Source organism: Eptatretus burgeri, chromosome 5 (genome assembly GCF_056783735.1).
Source record: "Eptatretus burgeri isolate ZD-2024b chromosome 5, Ebu_testis_v1, whole genome shotgun sequence".
NCBI classification, from domain to species: Eukaryota; Metazoa; Chordata; class Myxini; order Myxiniformes; family Myxinidae; genus Eptatretus; species Eptatretus burgeri.
In genome coordinates this window covers 82,863,529-82,877,406 of record NC_140965.1, presented here as the reverse complement: position 1 = coordinate 82,877,406, position 13,878 = coordinate 82,863,529, and the positions used below count along the sequence as shown (strand labels likewise).

The following is a 13,878-nucleotide window of genomic DNA, read 5'->3' as shown; positions in this document are numbered from 1 at the left end:
TGGAATGGAAGAAAGAAGGTGTTGCATATCTTGGTGTTTTCCTGGGTTACACACAATTTATGAAAAAGAACTGGGAAGACAGCACTGAAGAAATAAGTTAGAAATTGAACAGGTGGCGGAGAAACCTGCCACATCTATCTTTTAAGGGCCTTGTTTTGGTGGCCAATAACTTGGTTGCTGCAGCTCTATGGCAAAATTTGTTTGCCTTCAACCACCGGAAGTATTGCTGGGCACGATCCAGACAAAATTGGTGGATGTTTTGGGGGGAGGCCATCACTGGCTGCAGCCAAATGTAATATGCCATACTTCATCCAATGGAGGTCAAAACCTAATTCATGTGAAGTTCCGCATCATGGCCTTTTGCTTGTCATCCATCCAACGCCTCCGATATGCTGAACACCTGCCAAACCTACCCTTGGCCTGTCACATTTTGCAACAAGTGGGCAGTTTTGGCTGTGGTCTCAAAGTATCCCTGACACACCTCAAGGTTGCGGATACATCGGTACTCCCCTTATTTTAACAGAGCCTTCTCAATGCCTAGAAAGGACTTTCTGTGAGTCACAAAGTGGATGCATACTCCCCAGGGATGTATGAAGGTAAGTCGCAATTTTTCACCCTCTCTTTCCTGATATATTCAGGAGTCGTGAATTGTGCCAGCGGTTCAATGATGCAGGCATAAACTAAGTATGAAACCTACGGCCAAACTGTGGTGTAGGGTGGAAGACTGTTGAGGAAATCTCAACTTCAACAGGGATTCGATCCAAGAGGACACTTGGACTAATAATGAGGAAAGTTGTGCAAAAAAAAAAAAAAAATCAGTTACAACTACTATAGACTCAAAACCCTCATGTTCATCCTGACAAACCCCATTTCCTTAGACTGTTCCTTGACTGTTCTCCCAGAGATCTCCCCCCTGTTAGCACAGGGACAGATGAGCCACATACTGCCACCAGCAAGAACCTGTACAAGTCATGTTTGAAGATAATTATTGGCGTGTCACCACTAAATGGAGTGTCATGTTGGAAGAGGCAACTTCCTGCTGGTCCTCCCTCTCAACCTTTATGGGAATCAATGTATTGTAGACTATTCACCAAAAGTACGGGAGATCTCCAGTGGCACCATGCCCACTGGATCATCCCATGTAACATATGTCAGGAACTTTGCCCAATACCTGCATGCTGCCTATTTTCTCTGTAAACAAGGACGTATTTCACTTTTTTTATTGACCGTGAAAGACATTCCATTATTTCATTGGTTAAATTTTTTTTTCTCAAAATGAATTTCACGTTTAATTTCGATAATTTATTTTTGGGTATAAAAAAGAAAGCCAACATGGCACAAAGTATGAACTGCTATGTTTTTTTGTTGTTGCTGTTGCAAAGCTTACTATATATTTATCAAGAAAGGAGAAGGAAAATGGAAAACCCCTTCAACAATGCAATGTAATGTCATTTTTCAGTGCGCTTGTTTCTGCAAGGTTAAAATGTGAATTTAAGTTTTCCAAAGCGTGGATATTGTTGATAATTTGTGGAAAAAATTGTGTTTGGAGGGTATTTGTGAGGTACACGAAAATTATTTGGTATTATTTGTTTGAGATCTTTCCTAAAATGATGTAACCTCTTTAGAATTTGAAGTATTGCTACTTTTTTTCTGTTTTACTTTTCTTACATTGCAAATGAACATTTTTTTTTGGTTTTTCTTTTCCTGTATGTCCTCTCACTTTAATCCTTTTTTTTCTTCTTCGTTTTGGTGGTGTTTTCTGATTTGTAAATTGTACATACATAGATTTTTACTTTTGTAATAAAAGGACTCCAAAAGTCAAAGTCTGTGTCCGTCTCTCTCCCCCGTGTCTGTATCTGTCTGTCTCTCTCTCCCCTCCTCCCTCTCCCCCATCCTCTCTTCCTCCACTCACCTCCTCTCCCCCTCCCTCTCCCTTCTTTCTCTTAGTATTCCCATCATATCAGTGAAATGGCAGATGGAATTTGCTTGGCAAAAGTAAAAGTGCAGTTTACACCACAGAATGAATACCAGGTTCATCATGAACAAGGGATTTGTCATTCACATTGTGCATTCACCACGAAGAAGGAAAAGGTAGAATTTCTAACGTGAGGCTTCTCCAGTGACAACACAGGTTTGGCCAGAACAAACAACGAAAGGTTCTCTTCATCCCCAAAAAATGCAATTTGGTTTTTGTCTGTATGACTGACTGACTGATGATACATTCGGTTGTTACTTATCAAATCTCAACCAAACTTGACAAGAGGACCAAAGGTCACACGATGGAGGTTGTTGTGACTTAATTTGCCCCCCTTTTTAAGGGGGTTTTCCACCTTGGGAAAAATCCATGATAAGATGTGTAGATAGCTTATTGTGGCATTTTTCACAGGCCAGTAATAATAACAAAGGTAAGTAGAACATAATGGCCGCCTCCACCCCATAATGCCTGATCCATGAGAACATATCAGGCCCAACACATTTTTGAGGTATCATGCCATATATCATTTTGAGCCCATTCGCTCAACGGTAATGAATCACTTTAAAAATTCGAGTAGTCCGTTCCAGATTCAGATCTTCAGCAAAATCGAATCAATTTGTCATGGTCACACACCTAACATGTCCACCAAGTTTTGTGCGAATCCGTCCACAACCTTTTGAGATATTGTGCTCTATATCGGTTTAGCCTGATCTCTCAATGGTGAAGAAACACTTAAAAAACTATCAGATCCAGATCTTCACCAAAATGAATCAATTATTCCTAGTCACACAACCAACAGGTCCACAAAATTTCATCCGGATCCGTCCACAACTTTTTGAGATATCCTGTACACAAACACACAGACAAACAGAAAGGGGTGAAAACATAACCTCCTTGATCTTTGGTGGCGAAGGTAACTGGAACGGCACACGGTAGAACACATACCTACGCCAGGATGAAGAATTTACATTTTGTGTTCCACTTATAGGCTGGATCTGGATCCGGACCTGAACCAAAATCGAATCAGCTTGTTTTTGTAACCTCACCAATTCATCCACCTGGTTCTGTCACAGCTCATCCACAAATTTTTGAAATATCATGCCTTACAGTATATCGTTTTGGCCCCATCCTCAATGGTGAAGAATCACTTAAGAAATTATACTATTGGGATCTGGATCCAGATGTTCACCAATATCTATTCAATTCTTCCCTGTCACACACCCAACCCGTCTCCAAAATGTCATCCAAATTCGTCCCCAACTTTTTGAGATATTGTGCTATATATCGTTTTGGCCCAATCTCTCAATGGTGAAGAATCACCTAAAAAATTCTTCTTCCCGGATCTTCATCAAAAGCTGATCATTTTGTCCTTTTCACACACCCAACCTGTTCACTAAATTTCATCTGAATCCATCCAAAACTTTTTACCTCTGCCACCGAAGGTGAAGGAGGTAATGTTTACACCCCCTTTCCATCTGTCTGTTTGTTTGTTTGTGTACAGAATATCTCAAAAAGTAGTGTACAGATTCAGAAGAAACTTGTTGGGCAGGATGGCTGTGTAACCACGACTAATTGATTTGATTTTGGTGAAGATCCGAATCTGGATCGGACTCCTAGAAAAAAATTTGAAGCGATTCTTCACTATTGAGAGATCGGGCTCAAAAACGACACATATAGCATATTTCACAAATGTATTGGGCCAGTTATGTTCTCCTGGATCAGGCATTAAGGGGCAGAGGTATGTGCTCTACTAAGTGCCCTTCTAGTTTTGAGATATCCTGCTCACAGACAGACAAACAAAGACAGACAGACAGACAGGAGTGAAAACATAACCTCCCTGCACCTTCGGTGGTGGAGGTAATAATGATAATGGCATAATCATAATATCATCATCATCACACCATTTTAAAGCCTTTTTCCCTTAGCAGGGGTCAGCTTTTTGCCGGCTCCAATCATGGTACATTCTCACTGATATGAGCATCCGGTTTAGCAGACATGAGCATCCGGCCCAGCAGATATGAGCATACATCCAGGAGACGGCACACACATTAATCAATCATCCTGCCTGTTAAACAATACATGAGAATGCTTGTTTTTGCCGGCTCTTGTGGCAATGTCTTTACGGCCGGATGCCCTTCCTTACGCCAACCCTCTAGTCATCTTCGGCACGCAGGGATAATTACCAGTATACTGATGCTCATTTCACCGACCTCGGAAGGATGACAGGCTTGGTCAACTCCCTGATGTTAATTCAGTGGCAGCAGGGCTCGAAATCAGGACCCCGAGGATCCCAAGCTACCACCCTAACCACGAAGCCAACACCAGGCTATATGGCACAATAATAATAATAATAATAGAAGGAATAATAATATGAAATATAATATCCCCCACCCTCTCAAGCCCCCACCGAATCTAAAGCATCATTTTCACACATCAGTGTGAGAAAATGTTTAATTAAGGTAAAAGGACTGAAAACGCACGACCCCTTTGGGCATGCAGCGTGTGTTTTAATATACAAAAATAGCTCCGCAAAGTGGGCGTAACCCCTAACGCCCCTTGACGCAAACCAATTTCAAGATGGTGGCCATATTGAAAATCGCAGAATGCCCATTTTCGAAAGGAACCTTCCTCTACTCAACCCCAACACACCCTGCAAAAATGGATTTGATCGGACAAGCCAAGCCGTTCTCGAAATTGACGAAAACAAATTCCAAGACGACTGCCGTGGCGGCCACACTGAAAATCGCAGCGCGCCCATTTTCGAAAGGAGCCTTCCTCTACCCAACCCCAACACACCCTGCAAAAATGGATTTAATCGGACAAGGCGTTCTCCTCGAAATTGACGGAAACCAAAAGTTGACGGACGCCCGAACACCGAAGTATGAACTTTAACCTCTGTGACCTTGAAAAGTAGGTCAAATCAAAAACCCGGGTTACATCTCATGTATCCTCATCAGATATACCTGTGATAAAAAATTTGGCGCTGATCCAGCCATTTGTTCAGGAGAAATAGCCATTTCTAGGTTTTCAGTTTTGGCCCCCTGGTGGCCGAGCCGAGAATCAAATTGCGCTCATTATCGAAAGGAACCTTCCTCGACCCAGCCCCAACACACCCAGCAAAAATGGATTTAATCGGACAAGGCGTTCTCCTCGAAATCGGAAGAAACCAATTTCAAGATGGCTGCCATGGAGGCCACAATGAAAATCGCAGCGCGCCCATTATCGAAAGGAACCTTCCTCTACTCAACCCCAACACACACTGCAAAAATGGATTTAATCGGGCAAGGCATTCTCGAAATCGACGGAAACCAAAAGTTGGCAGACGCCCGGACGCCAGCCGGACAACGCCTGTGACGACAATACCCCTTTTTCAGCCCAATTCGGGCTGAGGGGTAAAAGGTGACAGAAATTTAACCTTCACAGTTGAGAAATAAAAATTACAAAATGATTTTTCTAATTGCATTTCATGTTGCTGAGTAAGAAAGAAATGTGAGCGCTTATCAAGATCAGAATTAAAATCCTTACCTTACAATCATTCTCAAAGAATGATTTTGGTAACAGCTTGTACGGTAGATGGGATTTTATCAATCGTGGGGGTTTCATCTCAGCAATCAAATCCAATCCTGCAATTCCAAAGAGAAACAGAATAATCAAAGGTGTTACTGATGGAATGGAACCTTAAATTCCAATAAGAAAAGGGGTTAATAGTTATTAATAAATACCTGAACCAAAAACAAATTGGCTTGTTCTTGTCACCCAACCAAATCATCCACCGAGTTTCGTCAAGCTTGTCCACAACTTTTTGAAATATCATGGTATACTGTCGGACCCCGCTGTTCGCGGGGGGGTACATTCCTGAAAAATACTGCGAATGTCAGAGTCTGGGAATGTCGGTGCATTGGTTTTTAATTATTATTATTTTATATCTCTTTTATTTCAATATCTGAATAATTTTTTTTAATTAATTGAAGTATATTTTTACATGGTCTAGGCTCATGGAAGAGCGATTATACAGAACAAATCAGGACACAACATAAAGGGAACAACAGGAGAAAGAGGAAACACCAACAGCAAGGAGAAGGAAGAAAGTGGATGGAGAAGGACAAACAAGGGATGCAGGTAACGATGAGGAGTTAGGGAGAATGTACACACACACACACACACACACACACACACACACACACACACACACACACACACACACACACACACACACACACACACACACACACACACACACACACACTTTCTAATATTTTGACGAGTTCGTTCAACAGACATCACAAACACTGCAGATGTGCACAATCTCACATCCATACTCGAGCATCTAAGTACTTTTTCTCATTTCAATTTAAACCCATTTATTTCCACTACCTTTCTCGGGAGATCATTCCATGCATTAACTACATTCTGAGTGACAGACCAGTTGTCTTACTCCTGTTGTATAAGCCTGGTGTTGGCTTCGTGGCTTGGGCGGCTGGCTTGGGATCCTAGGGTCCTGAGTTTGAGCCCTGTTCACCGCTGAATTAACACTGGGTGGGGTTGACTCTACCTGTCATTTTTCTGAGGTCGGTGAAATGAGAACCAGTGTACTGGTAGAGGAGCACAGTATCAGCGGCACAAACACGCTTATAAAGAAATGATAGCTCCACAGCAGCCAAGCTGACATACGCACTTAGTGTACTACTGTCTTAACTCTCCTATTGTATATTTTAAGGTTATGGCCCCTAGTCCTGTAGTGGAAATCCATTCTCATGAAAAAGTCTTCTGTACTTATTTTGTCTACACCCTTAATTATCTTAGATATCTCAATCAGATCTCCCTCGTAATCACCTCCTTTCTAATGAAGAAAGTCCTGTCTCTGAATAAACTCAACATTGCAACATCCATTTTGCAAAATTCTATGGAGTTTTCTTATCAATCAACTAACATAATTGATTTGAGGTATTTTGAAATCGTTATATTGCTTTCGAACTTTGTTCTTTTGAAATAACTTGCATTTTACATGTCAGCACTCGCATAGAGCTCCTATCAAAAGGTGAGTGGAAGAAGTGTCAGGCAAAGTCCAAAACAAACACTATCTATCCAGTTACCTTTTTTAGATCCTCGTGGAGGATCTCTAAGTCTTACTCACGTTGTTGTTCGTAATCTTCTTCTTGTGGACTTTTTTGTTTCACAACTTACAGTTTTCATCGAAACTTCCTGAAACTTGGCAAATATATGTAAAAATACCATGCACAGACAGTAACCATCTCCGATTTTGAAAATTCCTCCTAGAAAAAAGGTTATGACGTCAAAATATCTCCGCTAATGGAAAACGCCTAAAAATTATCTCCGAAACTAGGCAAGCTTTTTGAATTCTGTTTGCGGCAATTGAATAGGGTATTAGCAGAGATGAATTACCGCACATGGCCTGTCGCAGCGAAGTGGGAGCCACCCTGTTCCAATGCTTGTATTTAAATAACAGTAAATAAACACAAATATGAGTAAACTATCCTTCTTGAAACCCTCACAGTCAGTTATAGCATTGAAAAATCTATTTTAAAATGTATACTTTAATGACCGTCAGATGTCAGGATCCTAGGATTCATGTACATTAAATGCTATCAGCTGAAAAAGCAGTCATATTTCCAGATGTTGTTTAATTTATCTGATATTCGTCATTAGAACTTGGTTTTGAAAAGTTTATTTCAACAGAAAGAGTGAACTTTCCTTTCCAGAACATAAGTTGCAGTTTGGAAATCGATCAAAAATTGGCTGAGTGGCATGTGATGGAGTGAAATTTATCCTAGTTTCACATTGAATGCCTATTCAGGGATGAAACAATAAAAGTGCCTGTGCTATTCTGTGAAGTGTGCTGAAAGTGGCTGAGATGAGGCTCATTTTACCAACAATAATCTTGTATCTAATTTTACAAATATTATAGACATATTTTGATTAAATACCGCTCACTGACCACGCGTTTCAAAATTTCAAATTTGTCCGCCATTATGCGACAATCAATATTATACACAATACAATTTTTCCTGAATCATTGAATTTGAAATCTCTTACCCCAAATGATACATTTCTGTCATGACCTTCTTTGCAGGAAAAATACAGGTTTGCCTCAATCTCCCTCAACAGTTAAAGGGAGATTTTGTTCTTGTTCGCCATTACGTGACGATTATGGAATTCTGGAATTATTGCTGAAATATTGAGGTGAGTGAATATTTTAAGTATTTGGACATTAAAATAGATAAAATAGATGAATCAGACGGACTTCACAAGTCTATGAGCAATAATGCTCAAATATTTATCTGACAACCATTTGGAGGGAAGAAAATTTAATTTTTTATTCATGTCCATCGAGAAATATGAAAAATTGCCAAAATTTGATACTATAGTGTTGCGACATCCTGACATAACAAGTGGAACGGATTGTCATAGTAAGTGTCCATGATATTTAAATGTTTATCAGTCTGGTTCCTTTCCTGAGTTGTGTTTGTCTGAATTGATAAACTGTTTTTTGCCTTGTGTTCCATATATGCTCCAGTTTATGGAATAGTTGATGATTTGATAATTTCATGAAGTTCATTTTTGATAATTTATGGTCAGTTTTGGAACGAAGTGGCTCCCACTTAGCTGCGACAGGCCACATATGATACATCACGATGACGTTAGGGTTAGGGTTAGGACGTCAATTTTTATGACGTCATTCCTATTTTTTGACATTTTTTGTTTCACAACCCAGAGTTTCCATCGGATCTTCGTGAAACTTGCCATGTATATGCAGAAAGCCCACGCGCAGGCAGTAACCGTCTCCGATTTTGGAAATTCTTCCGAGAAAAAAAGTTGACGTCATAATATCACCACTAATGGAAATCACCTATACCATTATCTCCGAAACTAGGCAAGCTGTTTGAATTTTGTTTGTGGGAATCAAGCCGGGCATTAGCACAGATAATTTATCGCAAACCTGATACATCACAATGACGTCGTATTCGTTTTTATGACGTCATCATTAAGAGGACGAGGATCCTAGCTCATTTGAGCTTGTTCTCCTTACCTTGCAATAAATATATCATTGAAAACGTTCATGTGCAACCAAACCACTCCCATAAAGACACACACACACACACACACACACACACACACACACACACACACACACACACACACACACACACACACACACACACACACACACACACACACATATTTTCTCTTGTGTTAGTTGTCACTCACCGGATTTGATCCCTGTGGAATGGTCTGGAGTGAGGTCAAAAAATGGAACACGCTTATCAACCGGTGCTCGTTTACAAAACTCTACATCAGCATCAGAACGCACCAGTTCAACAATCTCTTGAACCCATGTCGTGCCTACAGACAGATGTGAGTAAACACAAAGGACATTCGGGGTGCAAGGGAAAAATAAAATACAGTAAACCACAAGATGTAAATGAGTATGCTTTGTGGTATTTTACTTCTTCATATTACATTCAGAACTAGAAGGGCACTTGGTGGAGCGCATACCTCCGACACGCAATGCCTAATCCAAGAGAACATATTCGGCCCTTTTTGAAACATCATGCCAAATATCGTTGTTCGCCACATCTCTCAATGGTGAAGAATTGCTTTAAAAATTGGAAAATTCTCACATTCAGATCTTCACAAAAATTTCATCAGTTCGTCCTCGTCACACACCCAACGTGTCCACCAAGTTTCATCCAGATCCGTCCACAAAAAGACAGAGGTGGAAACATAACCCCCTTCCACCGTCGGTGGCAGAGGTTATGACTGTATATTCTACATCGTATTGAAATTGTGCTCCAACATGAAAAAACAATAATCACTTCACAAATTGCTTAACTCCCACTAAATTTAGTCTACCTCCTGGAAGAAGCAGAGGTTAATGAAAGATCAATTTCAGAGAGAAAAAATAAAAAAAATTGCTGGAGTACAATGAATTCAAATTCCATCAGGTAGAGTGTGGTGAACCATGTTGAGGGAGGCGTTCATCCTGCATTGAAATAAGTAGGATGGTCAGGTTATACCAGACTCGGTGGCATAACATTTGGAATGTTTGCTCTGGGTCTGGAAGATCGGCAGTTTGATCTCAACATCGGCAGTTAGATGTAAGATTAAAAAAAAAATAATAATAGCAAAGATGCTGCTTCCTTGTTTGACATTCAGCATTTAGAGGATAGAACGTGGATAAACCATGTGGTTTGGCACCCAATATTTTCCCCCCAAGTGCAGAGAGAAAAGTGATGTCATAAAGATGATATTGCCAGAACTCGAAGTGACCCAGGAAGTTGTCGTTTCCCTTCAGTTCAGTGGCTCTTTCTCTGAAATAAAGCCTGGTGTTATCTCATGGATTTATTCACGTGTCTGTGCTTGATTGGTGTTGCCGCTCCTCCAGGAGCCTTCGACCAAGTTTCACAAAAAAAGATCATGTCCAGTTAAACTCAATTAACATGCCCGAAATTGCTAACACACTCCATCGCATGTCGAAAATGGATATCAACTCAACCGTTTACAGACTAGAATGTGAATCATGGAGCAAACAGCCTACAGTTGGGAACTGAAGATGGGGTGTCTCGCCTATATTTTGGTTGACCATACAAAACGTACTGAGGTATATTTTGAAATCAGTACGCGATTCACATTCACCTCCAAGCTGTCTAGCCTAGATTTGAATCCCGACCCAGCTATAAACTGTCATCCTGGTGTTTCACAAGCAGGGCGATTCATCAATGTGTGTGGCGTCCCTCGGATGGACCTCGAATGGGTATCCCTTCTGCCGGCATTAGTTGGTGGACGTTAAAGATCCCACTGTATCCTTCGCGAAGAGTATGCGTGCTATCACCGGCATCTTGGCCAAATCCCAAATTATTGCCATAACCTACAGAGGGCACTGCATCAGCGGCATGGCCGTGCCCTCAGCCAATAATGCTATCCCACAACCGTGTGCTGCATCCGAAGGAAGAAGTCGGCCATTGTGTGATGGTGTGTATTGGATTAATTCCATAATCTACAGAAAAAAAAAAAAACTACATTGTATATGAAAGAAGGAAAAAGAAGAATCACCAGCTTCAAGCTTACCAGATTTTGGGTAAGTGACGATGACAACATCATCAGGAAAGCTTTGAAAGTTGCTCTTCTCCTCCCAGTTCACAGCAAAATACTCAGACAAAGGCACACCGTCAACATCGACCAACTTGCAACGACCCCTGATGGGATTGACTTGTTCAGGTGCACTTGAATGAAGACAGAAAAAGGTGCAAACAGGATGACAAAGAAAATGTGGTGGACAATATTTCTTTGACTTCATCACAAAGTGCATTGGAAGCTTTGTTTGCAGAGATGCAAGGATATATTACATTTTGTGTTTTGTGGAAGGTAGGTGGGTGGTGGGAGGTGGGGGGGAGTGGGTAGGATCCACAGCTAGATTGTGGAAAGTGCATCATGCATCCGGATATTTTGAGTTGGTTAGATTGCCATGCATCAGTGACCTGTCAGACAGTCAAGTAAATGATCTTATTACAAGTGCCACTGAGAAGGCAGCATAGAGATGGTATAGTCAGAGTAAGGTTGTATATGTAAACACCTCTTGTTAGCAGTTGGAGCAGGTGAGGACTTCCGGGAACAAAAATGTACACGGGAAAGCAGTACATGCTTCAAAGGGACACTAACATGAAATGTTGGTACATCGATACAAGTCATGGTGAAAAGATGCACTGCCATGCCCAGAAGAGGTGATGGACTTTATTTTTAATTGGGGCTACCACATCGGCAGGACGGCCTGGAGGATGACACCTCGCGCGAGTAGCGGGCAGTCAATTACTGGGCCCGCATTAGGCAAAGGACATCACAGAGTATGGAGGGCAGGCCAGAAGACCCACCGTGCATCTCTGTGGAAAAGTAGAGTCTGCACTAGGGATAGGTCAACACACGCACATGATTACAATAGAGTGGGATCCATTGGCAAAAGAACATCATTCTACATTTCACTTGCCCTGCTGGCTCTCTTCATCTCACACTCTGTTCCTCTCTTGCTCTTTTATCCTTGGGACAGGGTGCACTGCTCTCTGGAGAAGTGGATGCCATCTCACAGTCCCTCGCATCCACTGCATCGCTCCTCCACCCTCCCTGTTCCCGAGCTGCACCATTGCCCTTCATACAACTCATTGCGCCAAAGGGAAGTCCTCACCTGCATTTCCCCATCATTGTCGTGATTCATTCTTCTGTGGCACCTCGTGGTGTGATGAAATGTTCTTTATTCATCATTGCAGATAAGTTTGCGTACCTCCACATCCATCTTTGTGTCTGTTGACTCACTTGCTTTGTTCTGTTTTGCACATCCCATCCACTTTTCTCCCAATATACTCATTATAAATAAACTGCTATGAAAGAAAGAAACATTTTCCACCATTCTGCCTCCTGTCTGTGCATGTTCCAGTCAAATTCGGTTAAATTGGGAGACTTTGGGGAATGGTAAGGTTCAAGATATTTCAATTGAATACAGTGGTTCGAAACCGTTCACGGGATAAAAGACCCTGGCACCAAACCATATCGCGTTTGCAATCCTCAGATGTGACAATACATAGGCCTTGAACACAGGATGAGGCCATTTGGGCCATCATGCCTGTGCTCTCACAACACTACGATATTTCAGTTTCTTGACTCAATTCCACTGAGAAGAGGGGAGGGAGTTTGAGGGATAAGCAAGGAGGGGGATGGTTCTGGTTCTCCACTTAATTTCATGGAGAGATCTCCAAGGTATTTTTCAATATCTCGAACCCTGACAGCCATACCAAAGCTACCTTCCAGTCAATGTACCTCTCTTTCAAAATGCTTCGAGGTAGCTATACAATTCCAGTTTAAACCCATTGGCTGTTTTTGTTGCCCTTAGTCTTCCACGGAGACCATTCCATGCCATACCTACTCTCCGAGTGAAAGACCCCCGCCTTACTACCGTCCCTAAATCTCTTATTTTCTCTCAAGTTGTGGCCTCTGGTCTCGTTACTGCACATTTTGTTAAAAACCCCTTCCACATTAATTTTCGACATCCTCGTTGTCTTCATTTCTGTTAGATACCCTCGTAATCACTTCATTTCTAATTTATCATACATGTCCATTTATCATGTAAACTTCAGGCACTCCTCATAGTTTACTCGAGCGAGCTTCACAATCAATTGATTTGCTCCACACTGAACCCTCTCCTTGGCAGCGATGTTTTTCCTCTGATATGGTGACTCAAACTGAATACAATATTCGAGATGTCTCACTAAATTCCTGTACATTGTTAATACAACCGCTTTCGATTTAACTTTGTGAATACAACCTAAAACCCTATTAGCTTTTCTTATAGCCCCCGATACTGTGCTGCCTGCTTACCCCCCCATAACTTTTACTATTAAAATATTAAAAGTTCACACAGGGTTAATTAATATAGTGTGTACTAGACCAGTGTTTCTCAACCTTTTTTGTCCCACGCCCAACTTTGATTTTCAAAAAAAAATCATACGCCCCACCATGATTGGAGACACTACAGTATATACTAAATATGTATTCAAAAAGCTTTATCAAAACTTTATTGCAAATTTTACTCAATTGCGACTCACCTCAATGGGGCCATGCCCTTGACGCTAGCAGCAGATTTGTTTGATTTGAGGAACCAATTTTGTCAGTTTCAGCCTTAAATCACCACGTTTCGTGAGTTCCAGTCGATTTCTCTTAGCTTGGAGCAAATCTTGAATTGATCAAGGGCACACCTTACCGGCAGATTGGCTAACAAGGGCGCGGTGAAGCAGTTTTTAGGTATGACGCTATGAGGCATCGGTCGCAGCTTCAAACTTTTGAAAATTTGAAAGTGCAAAGCTATGAAAGCGATCATATATTGATTCATTAATTCTGAA

At 41.3% G+C, this 13,878-nt stretch overlaps 1 protein-coding gene and 1 long non-coding RNA gene across 4 annotated transcripts in view; one reads left to right on the top strand and one right to left on the bottom strand.

Annotated features, from left to right (window-relative positions):
• LOC147026846 (uncharacterized) overlaps positions 1-12,358 on the top strand; it is a 39,793-nt gene extending 27,435 nt beyond the window's left edge. Inside the window, exons 2-3 of the long non-coding RNA XR_015058524.1 lie at positions 8,067-8,176; positions 12,036-12,358. This is a non-coding gene — a long non-coding RNA (uncharacterized LOC147026846). The remainder of the gene's footprint in view (positions 1-8,066; positions 8,177-12,035) is intronic.
• LOC147026845 (sulfotransferase 1C2-like) overlaps positions 1-13,878 on the bottom strand; it is a 58,740-nt gene that overhangs the window by 10,076 nt on the left and 34,786 nt on the right. For 2 of the 3 annotated variants that reach the window (XM_085882690.1, XM_085882691.1), the window contains exons 2-4: positions 11,063-11,217; positions 9,203-9,337; positions 5,501-5,598 (exon numbers count right to left, since the gene is read on the bottom strand). In XM_085882690.1, coding sequence (XP_085738816.1) covers positions 5,501-5,598; positions 9,203-9,337; positions 11,063-11,217 — 388 coding nt within the window. Of the gene's footprint in view, positions 1-5,500; positions 5,599-5,697; positions 5,817-9,202; positions 9,338-11,062; positions 11,218-13,878 lie in introns of those variants that run through there. The other variant, XM_085882692.1, reaches the window with a different exon arrangement.